The following is an 18,612-nucleotide window of genomic DNA, read 5'->3' on the forward strand; positions in this document are numbered from 1 at the left end:
GTCCCATACCTGGACCATGAAATAGTCACAGAAGCTCCAGCCTGGCTCCGTCCTCTTCTCCCTCAACGTCCTCATGTCGTCCTCAAACTTGCCCAAGTTTTTGGTAAAAGACATAAGAAGTGAGGTCCTGAGTTTGGTCAGGAAGGCATTCCAGGATTCCTGAGTTCGAGAAGAGTCCTTCAAGGGGTCGGAGAGCACGACACACCTGCAGAGACACGAACGGACGGTCTGGAAAACACTCTCCGGGCACAGCACGCAGCCCAACTGCTTCCGCCCCTGCTTCCTTCCTTCGTGAACCGCTGGCAACCACCAGGCAGATGCTGAGAAACCAGATTAGGAGAAGGTTTCATCGCGAACTGGTTTAACACCACAGGAGCAGCGAGTGCTGCAGAACCACGGCAGCGGGCGGGGGCGTATGATGAGTCGTCTCAGATCCGGCCTCCAGGGCCCCCTGGAAGGGAAGGTGATCCCCACACAATCAGCTCCCAAGCCTCACTCGCACTGCCCACTTCACAAACGTCGCTGGTCCCCCGTAACTGACAGGACAGCACTCAGAGTTACTGACACGGCACACGAGGGTCGTTGCGGCCTGACCCGGTCCGGCTGCCCAGCCCTTCTCACTATTCCCAGCCAAGCCCACCCAACGTCTCGAACTCTACTCTCTCTTCATCCAGCACATTCCCGTTCACCCTTCCAAATCCGGCTCTGCCGACGCACGTCCTCCCGGAACCTCTCCCCCGCTGCCCTGTGACCCCACTACCCCGGCGGTGAGTGTCGCGCAGCATACGCTCCCTCTCCATAGCTCTGTCTCTCCCCCTGGGCCCTAGGCCGCGAGCTCCTCAAGAGCAGGGTTTAGAAGTAATCAGTAAATAAAAGCTTAAAGAATATGGCTTAACATGTAGCTATGATACAATTTCCCTACAAAAAGACTATCTGGGGGCACCCAGTGGGGGGACTCAGTCGGTTAGGCATCCAACTTCGGTTCAGATCGTGATCTCACAGTTTGTGGCTGAGACCCGTGTCGGGCTCTGTGCTGACAGCTCGGAGCCTGGAGGCTGCTTCAGATTCTCTGTCTCCCTCGCTCTCTGCTCCTCCCCCACTCGTGCTCTGCCTCTATCAGAAACAAACATTAAAAAAATTTTTTTGTTTTAAAAAGACTATCTGTGGCACGGAATTACAAGTTTCCAATGGATTTGGAAAAGGCAGTATGTTCATCTAACAGGTTGGAAAACATAGACTTCTTTATCTTTTATGATAAAAATTTAGAAAGAAGATGAATAAACATGAACTCAGAAATGATTTTAAAATAGTGATGCTGTGAGCTTCAATATTTCTCCGTGGTGAATGTGTTGCCTTATTTCCTAGCAAGTAGCAAAACGGACCGATTCTAAGTCTCCATGTGCCATCACAGCCTTTGGAGGAAGGGCTGAATCTCTGGCATCACAAACCAGCGGACCAAAACGCGAAGCCCACGGCCTAGATGATCCATCAGGTGAGCCATCAGTACGAGGAAGAAAATTTAAGAATCAGTAGCTGGTCATTCCAGTCACTCCACCCCACGGGCCTGTTACCACGAAAGACAAGGCGTCCCGCCAGCTCATTCCTACAGCCCCGAAGGACTGACGTGTTTTATGCCCTGCGTGAGCTGCGAGAGTCTATCGGTTCGGCCATGTATCCTCAAGGCATCCTCCAGCCTGGGTCATCATCGACACGTACCCCTGACCGGACACAGGACTGTCCCCTAAAGCCACAGGGTGGATGGGGAAGGAAACTGCCGGCAAACGCCGACCGCCCGGATGGTCCTCGTCTTCCGTGAGCCGGTGCTGACCAACCAGACAAAACGTTCATTACGTTCTCTCTCTTATTGTGCCTTCAACTTGCACAGTTTCTAGATTTTCTTTTTCTAACAAAAAAGAACTGTGCTTCAGAAGTTCGCGTTAAGCCCAGGCGGTTAACTCAAGAGAGACAGCCCAGAACAGCTCACCAGACCGACGGGCCCCAGCGTGGAGAAGGGCTTCTCGGCGTGTGCTGGCGGCCGGTGCCCAGGGCGGCAGGGAGCCGGAGGCCCGGGCCTCCACCAGCCACCGGGGCTGCTGCGAACACAGCTAACGGGGCAGCCCTCTGACCCTTTACCAAACGCCGGAAATACTTACCAAAAGCCTGAAAAACGCACAGATCGTTTGGCCAAGCAATTTTCATTTTAGGGATTTATCCTAAGGAGATAACTAAGGACGTACACAACACCCAAGCTCAAAAGATGGTTACGGTGCTGTTTATAACAGGCGGTAACGCGTCTGTCCGGTAGAGGGCTGGGTGAACAGCTTCCAGTACCATCTCTCCTATGGAGTGTTACGTGCTCACTGACGATAATGGTGGAGAAATACATTTACTGTTCACGGGAACATTTTTACAACGCATCAGGCGGAAAAAGCAAACACAAAATGTAATGCGTGGTGTATCACGCGCACACACACACGCACACACTACCCGTGTCTAATGTGCGTAGAGAGGAAAAGTTGAAAAACACATACCAAACACCAAGAGTTAAGATCAACTTTCGTTTTGCTCGTTACCTTCTTCTAATAATCCTACAATGAACGTGCAGTGTTTATAATCAGAAATTATGTACAAGATTAAAGTTAAAGAAAACAGAAAGCCACCGCAGGGCCAGGTGGGCCAATGTTTCCAAAGGCCAGAAGTCAAACAGGCTAATAAAACAACTGTCAATACAGATATTTCCAAATTCGAAGGTATGGACCCAGCTCTTCACTGAAAAAATAATAAAGAACAGATTTGTTGAAGGTAGCTTGCAAATTAATGAAAATCAAAACGTTAGAAGGCATGTTTATATACTGAGAAATGCTGAAAATCTCAGGAAGTTGAATTTTATGTACAAAGAATTAGTCACTAAAGACAAGTTAGGTTTCAGTGGGCTCAGCAGGAACGTCCTTTAAGCAATTAGATAAAATTACACCATAGCCTTAAAAGGAGCCAATAGGCACTTTGAAAAAATTATAGAATTCGAACATCTCACAGGCTTAGACCAATCTGCCCCATTGCTACCAATTTATGTTCTTAATAAAATCCCAAAGAAACATGACCGGAAGGCCGTGTGGCCTGGCCATTGGTGAGCCCCTCGGCTCCGCTGCCCCACCCCCCCCTTCCCGTCCCTCCCCCCCACGGGGCCCAGAGCTGGGCTCCCTGCCAGCCTCCCGGCAGCGGGCTCCCCTTTCCAGAGCAAGTGAGCCGGCACAGCCGAACCACACAGGGGAAGGATCCTCAGTTCTGGGGTCTCGCTGACATGCTAAGCCGATTCCTTTGGGACAACTAACTCAGGAATAACAGACCGTAGGAAAAAATCCCCCAAGTCCAGATGGCCCAAAATTTCTCTAAGAGAAACCGGGAGCTCGACAATCTAACGTTTATCTCAAACTATAAGCAAAACAAGTCTGAACATCACTCAGCGCCCACAACTGCGTGGAACATAAAAAGGACGCCCACAGAGGCTCCTTCCCCTGAAGGACCGTCGATCCACCGGGGGGCCCTGACACTGGACGCGGTCACGGAATTCTAAGAGCGCGTGGCAGTGTCGGTCGGTACTCCGGCCACGGGCCTGGGGTTTCCGCCCGGCCCCCTGCTCCACCCTGAGCACCTGCCACCGGGGCGACCACAGGTGTGGCGACGCGGGCGCAAAGCAACGCCCGCCCGTCCGTGAGACCACACCGTCGAGCAGGCACCGGGAAGTCCGCCAGCCTGCCCGGCGGGGCCGCGGCACCGCCGAGAGGGAAGTGACCCCCAGCAGCCAGAACTGGGCCAGACAGAGCCGAGCACGGGGAAAGGGAGTCCACGCGACACAGCAGCCGCCGCGGTTTCGTGGTTCGCTTTCGAAGATTCTAAAGATACAGTCGGCATTTCAGAATTTTGGTTCTTAGGAACTCCGAACAGGTGTGAAGGTAAACACATGCACCACAGGCTTAAGGGACCCTCCCGTACGCGAGGACACAAGGTGTCCCCAAGCCCTGGCCACACCGACACGCGCTACGGATCCTCAAAGGGAAGCCGCTGTGCGGTCTCTCCCGCCGCGGTCACCGGGCAGCACGCCGGGGGTTACGGCGGCCCGTGTTTCACCCAGCAGACCAGGAGCTCCATGAGCGGGGACCCGGTGTGCAGCACCCCCACGTGCTGACGTGTCAGGCACCCCGCGCACTCGCTGAGGGAGTCTCCCCACGCAGAAACCGGCCATCTCTATGGTCCGGGGCTCTGCCAATGACGTAAAATGAAAGATCCACTTACCTGTCACTCTGTTTATTACAAAAATCATTTCTTATTTTGTCCACAATAGAAGTTCGGGGAAGGATGTTGGTTTTGTTTTTTTTCTTGGCATCGTTTTCAACTACCACTATGAGCCAGTCCACAGAGCTATGAGCTTTCAGAACATTCTGCCACTTGGTAAGGTCGTCTTTTACCGTAGCTTTATACACTTCAGTATCCTAAAAATAAATAAGTCACCGTGAAGGAAAGTTAATCAACGCCCTTTAATTTAACAGCAACACGTGTGTACTAACAGAGAATACATCGGCCACCGCGCTTTACAGCTTCGCGATGGGGCCCTCCACGCAGAGCCTGGCGCCTCTGGGTGCTCTGGGCAGGCCCAGGGACGCCGAGGGAAGATGGTTCCAATGTCACAGAGGAGACCGAGAGAGAGCCTAGTAAGCTGCCCAAGGCAACACAGTCCACTGGGTAAGTTGGGACTTTAAAACTCAGGTCTGGGGCGCCTGGGTGGCTCAGTCAGTTAAGCGTCCGACTTCGGCTCAGGTCATGATCTCACGGTCCGTGAGTTCGAGCCCCGCGTCGGGCTCTGTGCTGACAGCTCGGAGCCTGGAGCCTGCTTCGGATTCTGTGTCTCCCTCTCTCTCTGCCCCTCCCCTGCTCATGCTCCGTCTCAAAAATAAACAAACATTAAAAAAATAATAATAATAAAAAAAAACAACTCAGGTCTGCTATGCCAAAGGCCCCGTGCCCACCAACTACGTGATTAGTCCCATCCTGGCAAGTGCCGTGTCAATGGGGCTAAGCGCCCCCCTCCACCACCCGGCTCGGGACCTGCAGGCCGGAGGCCGCGCACCTGCAGGAAGCAGGATGCCCGGGCCGCCTCCGGGCGCCTCCTCCGCAGCCCCTCAGCCCTCTGCCGGCGCCCAGAACCCCTCGAAAGCCAATGCCACTTGCAGGCCACATGGGGGCGAGGCAGCCTCAGCTGCAAACCCAGGGGAAAAGGACAACCTAGGGCTTCCTGAAAGCCATTCCAATTCACGAGGACCAACAGGGGAGCCGTCCCGCTCCTAAAAAGTCAACACTGCCGGACTCAGAGATGCACACGCCGGCCTGCAAAGAAAGCCCAGGGGCCCGCCTCAGCCCCTCCACAGACAGGAGGACACACCAAAAGTTTACTTGCTGTCAGCAATGGTCTATAATTGCCCTTATGCTCCATAAATCCACTTGGCAAATTCAGAGTGAAAAATCTAAAACCAACATGCTTCACTTCCAAATCGGACAAACTGTCATTTTTAGCTACTATTTATACATACATAGATTTTCCCCCTTTTTAATAGAAAGATTCTTTGTTATCCTGTCCATACTTTCTCTGGATTTTTTAGTCTCTCTTGAACATGCTAAAGGGAACAATCCATGAACGAGAAACCTCAAATTCTGCCCCCAGCCCCTCCTTTGGTTTAATCAGTAAGTGAAAAGTTCCAGAAGTCAGTACTTGTAATTTTTAGTCTGATTTTTAAGACCTCCGTATCCTCAGTTTACATCACATACAAATACAATCTGGAAAGATCTTTTGCTGAAAAATTAACAGGAAAGCCAGCCCGCAAAGACCGGTTTTCTGAGACTCCACGTGCCCTGGAAGGCGCTCCTACGCCACAGCCTCCACAGAAGGGCAGCTCCCGGACTGGATGCTCCCACTCCACGCTGCTGGTGCTCTGCCAGGCCAGGGGCCTAAGCGCATCACGCCTGCAGAGTGAAACCAAAGGCCACAGACACCCCGACCGCTTTGAAATAGGCTGCCGCCACAGGGCTGGGACCAGGCACCCTCTGCCCAGCCCAGCCCTGGCTCCCAGGTCTACAAACCAGGGAGGGGCTGCCACACCCCCTGAGGGGGCACCAGCATCCCCTCTCGGGACACTGTGCTTGGGACAGAGACCTCGCAGAGCAACAGGCAGGGCGGAGTCCCCCGAAGTTCTGGGGGAGGTGAGCAGTGGATAATCTGGGCCGTGGCTTCCAACAGTGAGCAAACCCCACACATTACTAAAAAGACCCGGTGACCGTTCAGAAGAGCCCAGGCTGAGCCAATGAGGTGAAGGGTGTCTCCAGAAAGCAAAGCCAATACAGGAAGAAGCCACTGGCAGGGAGGGTGCAGGGTGGCCCCCACCCGGGGAACCAGAGCCATGCAGGGCAAGAAGGGTATCAGAGTGCAAGATGTGACACCCCAAGAGAGACGATGAAGGCTTGGGGGCTGGCTGAGGTGTCAGGGGCCCGGACGGCAAAGAGGGCCTCCCTGTTGGGGTGACCTTATCTGGGTGTTGTGGGTCAGCTGAGGTGAGGAGGGAAGTGGTCCTGTGGGGAGCGTCAGCCCCAGGGCAGGGAGAGGGCACCTGTGGGGGGAGAGGAGCAGGACAGCAGTGAGAGAATGCTCAGTGACAGCGATTATTCGAGTAAGCAGACATACGCAGGACGAGGAGCGCCTGGCTGCTCGGAGAAGGAAGTCGCAAACGTGGAAAGGAAAGGCACCGGGACTGCAATCGGAACGTGTGTGTGTACACGTGTGTGGGGGGGGACACGCCTGTGCACACGTACGTGCTCCAGAGCAAAGGGCACGTCTAGTCCAGGGCTTGGTCTCTAAATACCATTTCCCACTAGAAGGAACCAGCACTCCCTGGAGAAGCGGCTGACCCCGGGGCTCAGGCAGGGAAAGGACGAGCTGACCTTGGCACGTCTTGTGTTAGGGAGAGCTCCGAGAACAAGGACATGTCAAAAGGTCACAGAAGCCAAATCTGGGACAATGTGAGCACTCAAAGTGACACTAACAGTAACAGGTTACACTCCCCAATTCGAAGTCAACGGGTGCAGACGGACCTCAACCGATAAGCAGGACAGCTGCCTCCAAACACGGTGAAGTGGCAGGGGGCAGACCGACCCAACCACCGGAAACAACCAAAACAGAGAGGGAGACACGGGGGGCGAGCCGTGCAGGTGGCCAGCCAAGTGCTTGGAGCTCCCGGGCGCCCCCCGCGGCGCAGACAGAACACAGGGCCCCGGACGCAAAGGCCGAGATGTCACAGGTCAGAGGTCAGGGGGCCCCTGCAGTGAGCGCTCGGAGGGGGCTGACCAGCAGAGGAGTGTACAAACTACCCAAAGCCAGGAGAGACCCATCCAGACGGGACCCAACACCCACAGGGCCTGGGATCAGGGCCTACTCCCACAGACTACGCCGGAAACCTCCGAAACCACAGGGCATTGGGAGGACAACTGAGGAAGGAAGGAGGAATTAGTATTAGGCTGACCTCTGTTTCAGACCCCCAAATCATGAAAGCAATAGCTAAAAGGATCTGAAGTAACTTAATTACACAAAGCTGAAGAAAATGTCTAGAATTCCAAAAATAAAAGACTCACGATGTCTGGAATCCCCTAAAAAATTGCCAAGCAGGCAAAGAAGTAAGAATATACGATCCATAGCAAGTAGAAACATCAACCAACAGAATGGATGTGGCAATGACACACATAAGAGAATTAGCAGACAAAACCATGAGAATCCTTACTGCGGCCATATCTGGTGTGTTCAAGAAAGCAAAGAAAAAACTGATGTTAAGCCTCCGCTTAACATGGAAGATAATTGTTAAAAAAGGCAAAGACCCCTGAGGATCTTCCAGAGATGAAAATCACGGCGTCTGAACTGCAAAATACCCTGAGTGGGGGGTTACGAGCAGATTAGATACCACACACCGAACAATTAGTTAACTTGAACACACAGAAGCAGGAACCATCCAAATGAGACAAAGAGAAAGGCTGCAAAGCCATCAGCACAGTGTCCCTGAGCAGCAGGGCTTCCAGGGGCTAATATGTGAGTGACTGGGGTCCCCAGAGGAGAGGAGAGGCAGGAACAGAACAAGTGACTAAAATAACGACCAGAAATGTTCCAAATTTAAATTAGAATTACAGACCCACAAAACCTAAAAAAAAATCCACGCACAAGAAACATGAAGAAAAGCACACCAGGGCATATCACACAAGGTTTAACACCCGTGAAGAGAAAAAAAAAATCTTAAACTGCAGAAGGGAGAAAAAAAAAGAAAAGTTTATGTGAAAGTGGCAAAGACTCCTCATGGGTCACAATGTAAATCAAAACACAGCGGGCTGTCAGAGCAGAATTGTACATCCAGTAAAATATTCTGCAAAATCAAGACTTGCTCAGATCTGCAGAAACTGGAAGGACTCTCCCCTGTGTGCCAGAAAGGGGGGCAGGCGCCAGAAGTGGTAACCGCGGGCCAAGAGAGACTAATCTCTACAATGTGAGGGTATAAGGCAAAACCAGTAACAGCCAGCCTGGAGGACGGCAGGGACGGCAGGGACAGCAGGGACCAGCAGGCAGGTGCAGGCACACAGTGGCAGGAAGGAGGGGGTGCCCAGGGTCTGCACCACGAACCGGAAAGTGACTGCTACAACAACATGGGAGTTTCTCTCTTCACTCTAAAATTCCAATTATGGTCAACTTGCTCCAGAAAACTTTCCTTAACAGATAATAAAACTAATGCAAAACACGGGCTCCCTATTAGGAAATGTAATTTTAAGAGGGAAAAAAAAAAAACCCTCATTCATAATGTCTACGAAAACTTTAGCAATAAAAACGCAAGACTTAGGGAAAACATTAGAACACATGACTGAGGGCATAAAAAAAGGGCAGAGACGATGGAGAATAAAACCACATTCCCAGATGGGAAGCTCTGCGATTACTAAAATTCTTCCCAAATCAACCCGAACTTACTCAAGGCGATCCTAACCAAACTCCTCTGCTCTTTCCTTTTCTCTTTTCGACCTCTCCTCCTGTTCTGCGTGGCTTTGTGACAAACTGCTACAAGGCGACCCGTCCTCTCTCTCCGCTCACACATCTACAGTCTACACAGCACGGGCACCCAGCTCCTCTGCCCCCGCTGTGGCGCCTGCAGGCTGCGGACGAGGCAACAAGAAGGCGATCATTGCCGGGAGTGCCGGGACTGACGCTGCACACCCCCAGGTGGCCTTCCCGCGGGGACACCTGACTTCCTCATGGAATGGTGGCTGGGGGAGCACCTGGGGAGCTCAGTCAGTTGAGCGTCCAACTCTTGGTTTCAGCTCAGGTCATGATCTCGCGGTTTCGTGGGTTTGAGCCCTGTATCTGGCAGAGCCTGCTTGGGATTCTCTCTCCCTCGTTCTCTGCCCCTCTCCTGTGTCAGTGTCGGGGTATCTGGGTGGCTCAATCAATTAAGCATCCGATTCTCGACTTTGGCTCAGATCATGATCTCACAGTTCCTGAGTTTGAGCCCCGCATCGGGCTGTGCGCTGGCAGCACAGAAGCCGCTTGGGGTTCTGTCTCTCTGTCTGTCTGTCTCTCTGCCCCTCCCCCGCTTGCTATCTCTCTCTCAAAATAAAAATTTTTTAAAATATATATTTAAAAAAAAGTCACAGTGTCGCTCCTGCCAGTCAGATGCCCGTTCAGATTCAACTAGAGGAAACACGACCATTCTTCCTCTCGATGGAAGAAAGTCACTGCCATGTGGAGAAGAGCATGGGGCACGATGGAGTAGAGTATGTGGATACAGTCACTTTTGGAAGATCAATTTTGTACACTAGCAAGGGCATCTCTTTTAAAAGAACCCATATCAATACATATAAAAATATAATTATTACAAGTCTGGTCTTGGCACAGAATAGACAGGAGTTAACAGAACTGAAGTGTCCAGAATATCGTGCATACGTGATGCTGGTTTCAAACGAAGGTGACATTTTCAGTAACTGGAAAAGAGACAGACCATTAAAAAATGACGGTAGACCAATCTGCTACCCACTTAAGACTATAAAATTAGACCCTACACCCCCACAGCTCCTGCCACTCACAAAAATACCTTGAAGCTATGCAGATCCAAGTATAAAACACAAATTATAAAATTATTACAAGATGGGGCGCCTGGGTGGCTCAGTCGGTTGAGCGTCCAGCTTCAGCTCGGGTCACGATCTCACGGTCTGTGAGTTCGAGCCCCACGTCGGGCTCTGTGCTGACAGCCCGGAGCCTGAAGCTGCTTTGAATTCTGTGTCTCCCTCTCTCTCTGCCCCTCCCCTGCTCGTGCTCTGTCTCTCTCTGTCTCAAAAATAAATAAAAACATTAAAAAATAATAATAATAAATAAATAAATTTCTTACAAGAAAACATAGGAGAGAACGACTTATCATCTTCAGACAGACAAGGCCTTCCTAAACATGATATGCTCTACTCAGAAACCATTTTTTAAAATGACAGGTTTCACTCCATAAAAACCGTAATAGCCACGAACCTATGCACTAAGTGATACGCGACCCGTCGACGCAAAACAGAAACCGCAGGTGCCACAGACACATACCAACAATAGAAGACTTTGACCTACCGCTGTCCGCTGAGACAGGGTGAGTGGACAAAACGTTGAAATATAAAAGACACAAACAACAAATCAATAAGGCAGCTCTTACGGATCTACATTTAACGTTACAACCGAAAAAGCAGAGAGGGGTGCCTGAGGGGGCTCAGTCAGTCAAGCCTCTGATTTCGACTCCGTCAGGATCTCACGGTTCGTGAGTTCAAGCCCCTCATGGGGCTCTGTGCTGACAGTGTGGAGCCTGCTTGGGATTCTCTCTCTCCACCTCTCTCTCCCCTCTTTGCCCCCCTCTTTCTCTCTCTCCCGCTCTCTCAAAATAAAGAAACATAAAAAATTTAAAAAATTAAAAAAGTGAAAATACATTCTCAAACACACACAGCAATACCCACAAAAACTATGAGGTCACAGAGAAAAAATAAGTTTCATAAAGCAGAAATATTATAAACAACACCCTAATCACAATGCAATAAAATAAGAAGTTTTAAAGTAAACATTTTAAAGAATTTCTTTCTGGAAATAAGAAAACTTCACGTTAAACTATTAGGTAAGAGAGGCAACACAAACAAAACAGAGAATTTCTGAAAAGTTACTGAATACTGGGATTGAAATTCCTATCTTTAAAGACCTGTATTGTTCATATTTAAAATGAAAATAAATGTATTCCCAACTAGCTCCCCAAAAAAGAAAACCAAAACCTAGAAAAAGAACAAAGTAAACCATAAGAAAGCAAAAGGAAGGAAATAATAAAAATGAAAGCAGAAATTAATAAAGTAGCAAACAGATGAATAGTGTATCAGAAAATAAAACCCTGCTTCTCTGGGGAGAAAGAATCATCAAACTACAAACTAATAGCTAATTTAATCAAGGAAGAAAGGGAGAAAGTACAAATATACAAACAAATAACAATGGGGAAATAACTATTGCCACAGAACGTATTTTCTTCTTTTTCTTTTCTTTTTTCTTTTTTTTTTTTTTTAGTATTTATTTATTTTTGGTAAAGTGCAAGTGGGAAAGGGGCAGAGAGAAGGGAACAGAGGGTGCGAGGCAGGCTCTGCACTGACAGACTGACAGCAGCGAGCCCGACGCGGGACTCAAACCCACAAACCGTGAGATCGTGACCTGAGCCCAAGTCGGACGCTCAACCAACTGAGCCACCCAGGCACCCCGCCACAGAGCATATTTTAAAGCCAAAAAAGACCACTTTGTACACCCCAATGAAATTAAATTTTGTAACTTAATTGAAATGCAGAATTTCTAAGGAAAAGGTAGTTTACCAAAATTGACAAGTGACTGAAACAGACCCGTTTCCACAAAAGGCATGGAGAAAGCGACCAAAGAAAGATCCCACAGGAAAGCGCCAGGTCCAGAAGATGTCAAGGGAGAACTCCACCAAACCTTAGAGACTAGACAGTCCCAGAGCCACATAAATTGTCTCACAAATAGACAATAAATGAAAACTTCCAAATTACAAAGCAAGTATAGTATTGCCACCTAAACCTGATAAAGATAGCACCAAAGAAGTTATAGACCAATCACTTGTGACCACAGACGCAAAAAACCCTAAATCAACAGACACTAATACCACACTAAGAAAACAATACTTTGACCAAGTGTTATTTATACCAGGAATGCAAGTATGGCTCAAGAATAGGAAATCCATGAATATAATTCAACACATCCGTAAATTTAAGAGGAAAAAACCCATATGACTGTCTCCATTGAGTCTGAAAAAGCCTTTACCAAAATTCGAAATGTATTCCTAATAAAGATCCTTGGGAAAACAGGAGCGGACGGAAGCCCCTTCACGTGCTCACGGAAGTTTACGTGAGTCGTGGGGCCAGCTCCCTCCTTACTGGGCACAGACCGCAGGCAGCCCACTGAGGTCAGGAACTAGGCGACGATGCCCACGACCTCCACTACTCCTTAACAACAGGTCCAGACAGACAAAACGAACCAGAGGCATAAGAACCGAGAAAGAGAAGACGACATGATAGGATACGTGGAAAAGCCCCAGACTTTGGGCCCTAGAGAATCAGCAACAAAACTAACTCAAACAATAAGAGAAATCAAGGTTAACATCAACCTTGTTGAAAAAAATCAACAGCCTCATATACACAAAACTAACCAACTAGAAGACACAATGAGGGAGAAAACCCCACTTACATTAGCAAAAAAAAGGAAAATCTTAGAAATTTGACAAGAAACAATTAAAATCTATAATGAAGAAAAGTACAAAGCACTTCCAAAGACACAAAAGTGGACTTACACAAGCAGAAAGACGCCCCTCGCTCAGGGTCAGACATCCGGGCACCTGGTCTGCCGGCCAGGCAGGAAGACAGGCCGTGAACCCGTTAGCCGCCCGCGAATAGTCTCGGACGCCTCGGCAGCTGTGTTTCTAGCTGTCGCGCAGGTACAGCGATGCTGAAACTGTTTCTGCACGTGCCAACCGCGGTGATGCTGTCCAGAGCCACGGGAGATGCAAACACGGCATGGGACTCGGCAACAAAGAGCCCCGCGGGTGAGGCTCAAATCGGAGGCAGGGGTGTCAGCCCACGGTCCCTCAGACACACGCTTTCCTAGCTCTGCCCACCCGAGGGCCACAGGCACCGACACGCCCTCACTGCCAGAGGCCTCAGGGCTCACTCTGCAAAGAAATGGCTGATTCCAGCACAAGGACAGCGAAGGCAGGAGAGCCCGGGATACCGTGCTGTGCTAGAAAGTTCAAGACACGTCCCTGAAAAGGACACAGGGGCCAGCCTACAGTGACCCTCCCAGGCCAAATCTGGGACGACCTGAGCAGCGAGATAAGCAAGGATACCTGATGACAACACCTTATGAGACAGAGGCCCACGCAGGCTCTTTCCTAGAGTGGAGCACCGGCTGATCCGTTCGGCAGAGCGTGTTTGCGGCCCCAAGGAAGACCGGTTCAGAAGAATTATTGTTGGGTGCTCAACCTAAGCGGGAGAGCTGGACGAGGGGCAGGATAATCCGGTGGTCTCCGTGGCCCCCCAGACATAGCTTATTAGTGGCAGGGGTAACTACAGCATGGAGAAACGTTGACCACAAGATCAAATCTAACGTTGCCACCGAGCGGGCGTGGAGAGAAGAGGCAGTTAGCACCGCGGGCCCGGCACGGCCGTCCGTGGGCCTGCTCACAGGGTGGGCCCTTGTTTGAGGCCTGGGAACACGGATCGTGGGATGGCTCCCACCACCACGTGACAGGAGGGCCTCACGGGACCCGGGCTCTATGGACAAATACGGCCTGTGCTGAACACCTGCTTGCCCTCTGGGAGTCTAGAGTTTTGGTACGAGGCAGGCAGAGGGTGCCCACGTGCCCAGACCCCGAAAAAAGCCCTGGGCACTGCTCTCTGACAAGCTCCCCGGTGGACATCTCCCACGGGACGTCATGCTCACCGCCGGAGGTATAAGCCCACCCTGCACGACTGTCTCCACTGGGAAAGGCTACAAAGCAAAATCAGCAAAGGCAAAAGGGTCCAGGCATAAGCTTCTAGTCCTTCCTTATTATAATTACAAAATGCCACCTCTGCGTGCTGACGTTCAGGTGAAACTGTCACAACGTGGAACGACCTGCGTGTGCCATGTATCATGAAATGCTTGTTTTATTAGAGCCGAAACAGACAGGAAGAAATGACCCACAGGGTCTCCTCCCAGTTCAGGGCACAAGAGTTCTGTCAAGAGTGGCGAGCTTCCTTCTGGGCTCATACACACACGACTGCAAAGTACACGTAAGGGCTGTGACGTCGAGCGTCACTCGGGTAGTCACGGAGCGCCCGCTGTACGGGCACCACGGCGGTGGGGAAGCAGGGCCGTCCCCTGCCCTCAGAAAGCCTACAAACCAGCAGGGGAGACCAACAAGGATTACAAAGTCGAGGAACCACATGGGAGTGAACATGGGGAGTTTGGAAAAGGAAGCTCGGAGTCAATATTGACGATACCTAGAGGCCACGAGGGCGCGGGGGGCTCACAAGATCTCCAAACACAAGAAGACCGTACTTGGTGATGACCAAGAGGGTGACGCACTGGACCAGAGCAGAAACACGGAAGGACAAAGCCAGACGTTCGGCTGAGGAACGGAGAAGAGAGCACACCAAAACAGAGTACGTTGAAAAGTCAATTTGATTAATTAGAGCCGCCTGAACAAAAGCTAGACCCGTGAATTCTGAATCCTACTCCAAGGCATTTTCTCGTAATTCTCTCCCTACAGAAATACTTACACAGCATTCCGTCCAATAAATATGAAGAAAGGGGAAAGTGAGCAGAGCTTTGTTTCCATCTTTGGGTAGCAGCTCCTCTTTGAATTGAACGAAGTTGGATTCCAGGTGAATCATCTTTGGAGCACGGCCATAGGACCTACAAACAATTTTTAAAACGTCACTGAGGAAAATGAAGGATGTTCAGCAGAAAGAAAAGGGAAAAATCCGACAGTAACTGTAACCACATCCATGAGTTTGGAAGTACACATATGCTATCAGTCCTGAATTACAGCGATAATATTCTGTCCAAAAAGATTCCATAAATTATCGCAACAAGGCTCAAAATTACGTATCAAAGCTCCCTCTCCATAACGTCTGTCCTTTTACTCAGTGGCACACACAGGCTTCTTTGCGACACAGACTTACGAGAAAAATGGCTTTTACTTAAGAGTTTCACTATAAAAAGAAGTTACTGTAAAAAAAAAAGAGATTCCCAAAAGCGCAGTTGGAAGATATGAAAGCTTTAAGCCACACACATACTTGCGTGATCACCTGTATTATCCAAAGCAGAGGACGACTGGTGGCAGAGAGCTGCCCCCCACCCCCCAGGGAGGAGGGACAGAGAGGCCCCGGAAGGCTGCAGACACCCAAAGAAAGGCTATCAGGGCATGGGTGCCAGATCACTGCGCTTGTGAAAAGGCCACCATGCTACAGGTATCTTCCCTCCACGCTTGGATTCTCCACCCCTAGAAATCCTACAGCTGGATTTTGTACGTTTTGTTCGATAAAGAGTCTACGTGTAATAAACTGAAACTAACCACATTTAACATGATCACGCGGATGCCTGACCTTGTGTATTTTCTACCTGCGGGCTCACTCTTCCTTCCTGTCCTTTGGGAAACCAATCAAATTTTCTTTTTCCACCCTTTTTCTCTGCTGGTTCGAAAGCTTAACCATCTATTTCTGTCCTCCTGTTTGTTACATTTTCATTTTTTAATATGCATACGTTTTTTTCTTCAAAGACTAGAGTAAATGTCTCTCTTCTCCCTGAATACATCGAGTACTTTCTTCCCTCTGCTTCTTCCCCACTTCTAAAGTTTTAGATTTTTTAATTTTTAAAAGGGCTGACACCTTAACTTCAGAGAAACAGAAAATGTTTTTCTGACTCATTTACCGGCAGCTGTGCCTTTCATCCTACGAATCCCGGGTTCGTTCTCCTTCCTGTTGCGACGTGTCCTTTTATTCCTTCAGGGTGGTGAGGTTTCCGATCACACGTGTCTGAAAACGTTTCTATCGTTTTCCTTTCTTTCCCAACCGGCTCCACGTCATGGCAAGCAACGAACACAACATTTGAATGGCACTCGGGAGTAGACACGTGTGGCCTAGTGCAGCCAGAAGTGACAGATCCTGGCCCCAGCTGGCTCCCAGCCCTTCGAGGGACAAACCTTCTCAGTCCCACGGCAGCCGGGCCCACAGGCAGGGGCGCTGACTCGGTCTTCCGTTCCGCACTGGAGTCTGACTAACACAGACTCGAGGTTGAAAGGTGTCTTCCGTGAGTACTTTGAGAGGCGCGGTCTGCCCCGCTGCATTTGCAGTGTCGTTAGAGACTGGCGTCCTTGTCCGTCTGTTTGCCCGGCACGGCTTTTGGTTTGCTCTGGTCGGCTTTCACCCCACTGGACTTTCAGCGGGCTCCAGCAAGCTTCTCATCCGCCTCGGGGAACGTGGTGCCCGCCCCAGGATCTCTAGCCTCTGCTCCGACACCTGTGGCTGTCCCCGTATCTTGGCGTGTCCTTGGGCCCCGCACCTGTGCTCTCGGCACTGAGCCCCAGCTGCAGGGCGACAGAGCCCCGTCCTCCGGCTCACCGGTGGCTCTCCACCACACACCTGTTCGCTGCATCCAGTAAAGTTCCGGCTTCAAGTTTAGATCCAAGATCTACTCAATTACCTGTAAATTTTCATCAGAGCCACATGTACCTACTTTAACATGTCAAATGGTGTCCAAAAGCCTTTCCCTCTCTCACACTGACAAGCGGCTGCCTGGCCCAGCCTCCTCCGCCTCCCGGCTGTGCTCGCTCCCTAGAGCTGCTCTCACACATTAGCACAAACCCAGCCGCTTAACACAACATTAACTCGCTCGCATCTCAGGAGGCCAGAAGTTTGAAACCAAGGTGCTGGCAGTGCTGGCTTCCTCTGGAAGCTCCGGGGGAGACTGCGTTCTGGTCTCTCCCCCCTTCCAGCAAACGGTGGCGGTCTTCGGCTGGCAGACCACCGCGCCGACGGCTGCCTCCACCCCCAGCGGACTTCTCCTGTGTGCCTGTGTCTTCTCAGGACGCCTGTCACTGGATGTAGGGCCCACGCTACTCCCGATGAGTAAAGATCCTTCTTCCAAATAAAGTCACACTCACAGCTTCCAGATGGACCTGCCTTTTGGGGGCCACAATTCAACCCACTGTATCTCCTCGAACGCTCTGAGACAGGATGTCCGACCGTCCGTGACGGGTGCAGGCCAGGCTCCGCCTGCCCGCCCGTCCGTCCTCTTGCGCTCCCCGCACCCTCCCGACGGCCCTCTCGCGGGCGACTGCCACCCCTGCCGCGTGCTTCCCCTAGCGTTAAGTGTGCGCCACTGCTCACGCTTGAGCGACACGCTCGGGCTACAGCAGCTCAGTGACGTGCCCCTGGTCTTGCGGCATTCTTCACTTCCCCCGCCCACGGTCACCATTTCTAATCCTTCCCAAGCTCTCCGGCAGAGCCGCAAAGCCGAGTGCCACCCACACAGTCAAGCCTCAGCTAGCCCGGCAGTCCCTTTCCCCGGCTCACGGCCCTCAGAAGGCCTCCTGCTCCAATCGGGAAGGCACCGTGGGAGCACGTGGGAGCACGCTAGGACTTTTCCTGGGGCCATCGGCCCGTCCCGAGGAATTCTCCACTCTCCTGCCTGGGGAGCAGGGGTGGGGCCCGAGCTCCGCCACGACGTGGCTGCACCTGTTCAGATCCCGACCGGCCGCTGCCAGAATGGCACTTCTCCCCGCTCCGCGGTGCCCCGTCAGCAGAGGCGGGCGTCCTCTGTCCCGCAGAGGTGGGCGACCGCTCCCTGCCCGCGCCCCGCCCGCCCCCTTCCAGCGCGCCCTTGCCTTCGCCCGCTGCCGTCCTGGGCCCGGTCACCTGCTTCCCTGGGAGCCGCCTCTGCAGACACACGGGCTCGGCCTTCTCTCCCGAGGCCTCCGTCTCTCTTCCTTCCCCGGGAAGGTGTGGAGTCTCCGCTGCGTCCCCCCCGCCCGGCTCCGTGCCTGCGCCCTCCCACCTCCTCAGCCCTTTCCTCCGGCTCAGGGAAGCTCGGGAACACGAAGAGATGAGCACACGCGGAATCTACACAGTTTCTCCTTGTCTCCTCGTAACCCCTTTTCTTGCTTCGCGGACACACCTCTTTTATCTTTCTGGATGTTGAAATTACGTGCATGAGAAATCTTCTCCAGATACGAATTCCTCCTCCGCCGAATCATTTCTCTCATGGACGGCGCTGGGCCTCCTCAGATGGTGAACAATTCTCCCATTTTCTATCTGCCCTTTACTTTAAATTTAGTAACACATTTCCTTCTAATGCTACAGTCGGACACAGACACGAGCCCAGAGCCCGTAGAGAGCCCTGGTGAGTGACACCCAGAAAGCCACGTTCATCTGCATGGTGTCAGGGAAAACACTCTGGTCAGTAAGAAAGAATGCAGGGACAGTGACAACCGG

At 51.3% G+C, this 18,612-nt stretch overlaps 1 protein-coding gene across 2 annotated transcripts in view; it reads right to left on the minus strand.

The window, feature by feature from the left end:
• Window positions 1-18,612, minus strand: part of TRAPPC10 (trafficking protein particle complex subunit 10) — an 86,460-nt gene that overhangs the window by 47,916 nt on the left and 19,932 nt on the right. For both annotated transcript variants that reach the window (XM_042903268.1, XM_042903267.1), the window contains exons 3-5: window positions 14,899-15,034; window positions 4,294-4,490; window positions 10-205 (exon numbers count right to left, since the gene is read on the minus strand). In XM_042903268.1, the coding sequence (XP_042759202.1) occupies window positions 10-205; window positions 4,294-4,490; window positions 14,899-15,034 (529 nt within the window). The remainder of the gene's footprint in view (window positions 1-9; window positions 206-4,293; window positions 4,491-14,898; window positions 15,035-18,612) is intronic.

This window comes from Panthera leo, chromosome C2 (genome assembly GCF_018350215.1).
Source record: "Panthera leo isolate Ple1 chromosome C2, P.leo_Ple1_pat1.1, whole genome shotgun sequence".
NCBI lineage: Eukaryota > Metazoa > Chordata > Mammalia > Carnivora > Felidae > Panthera > Panthera leo.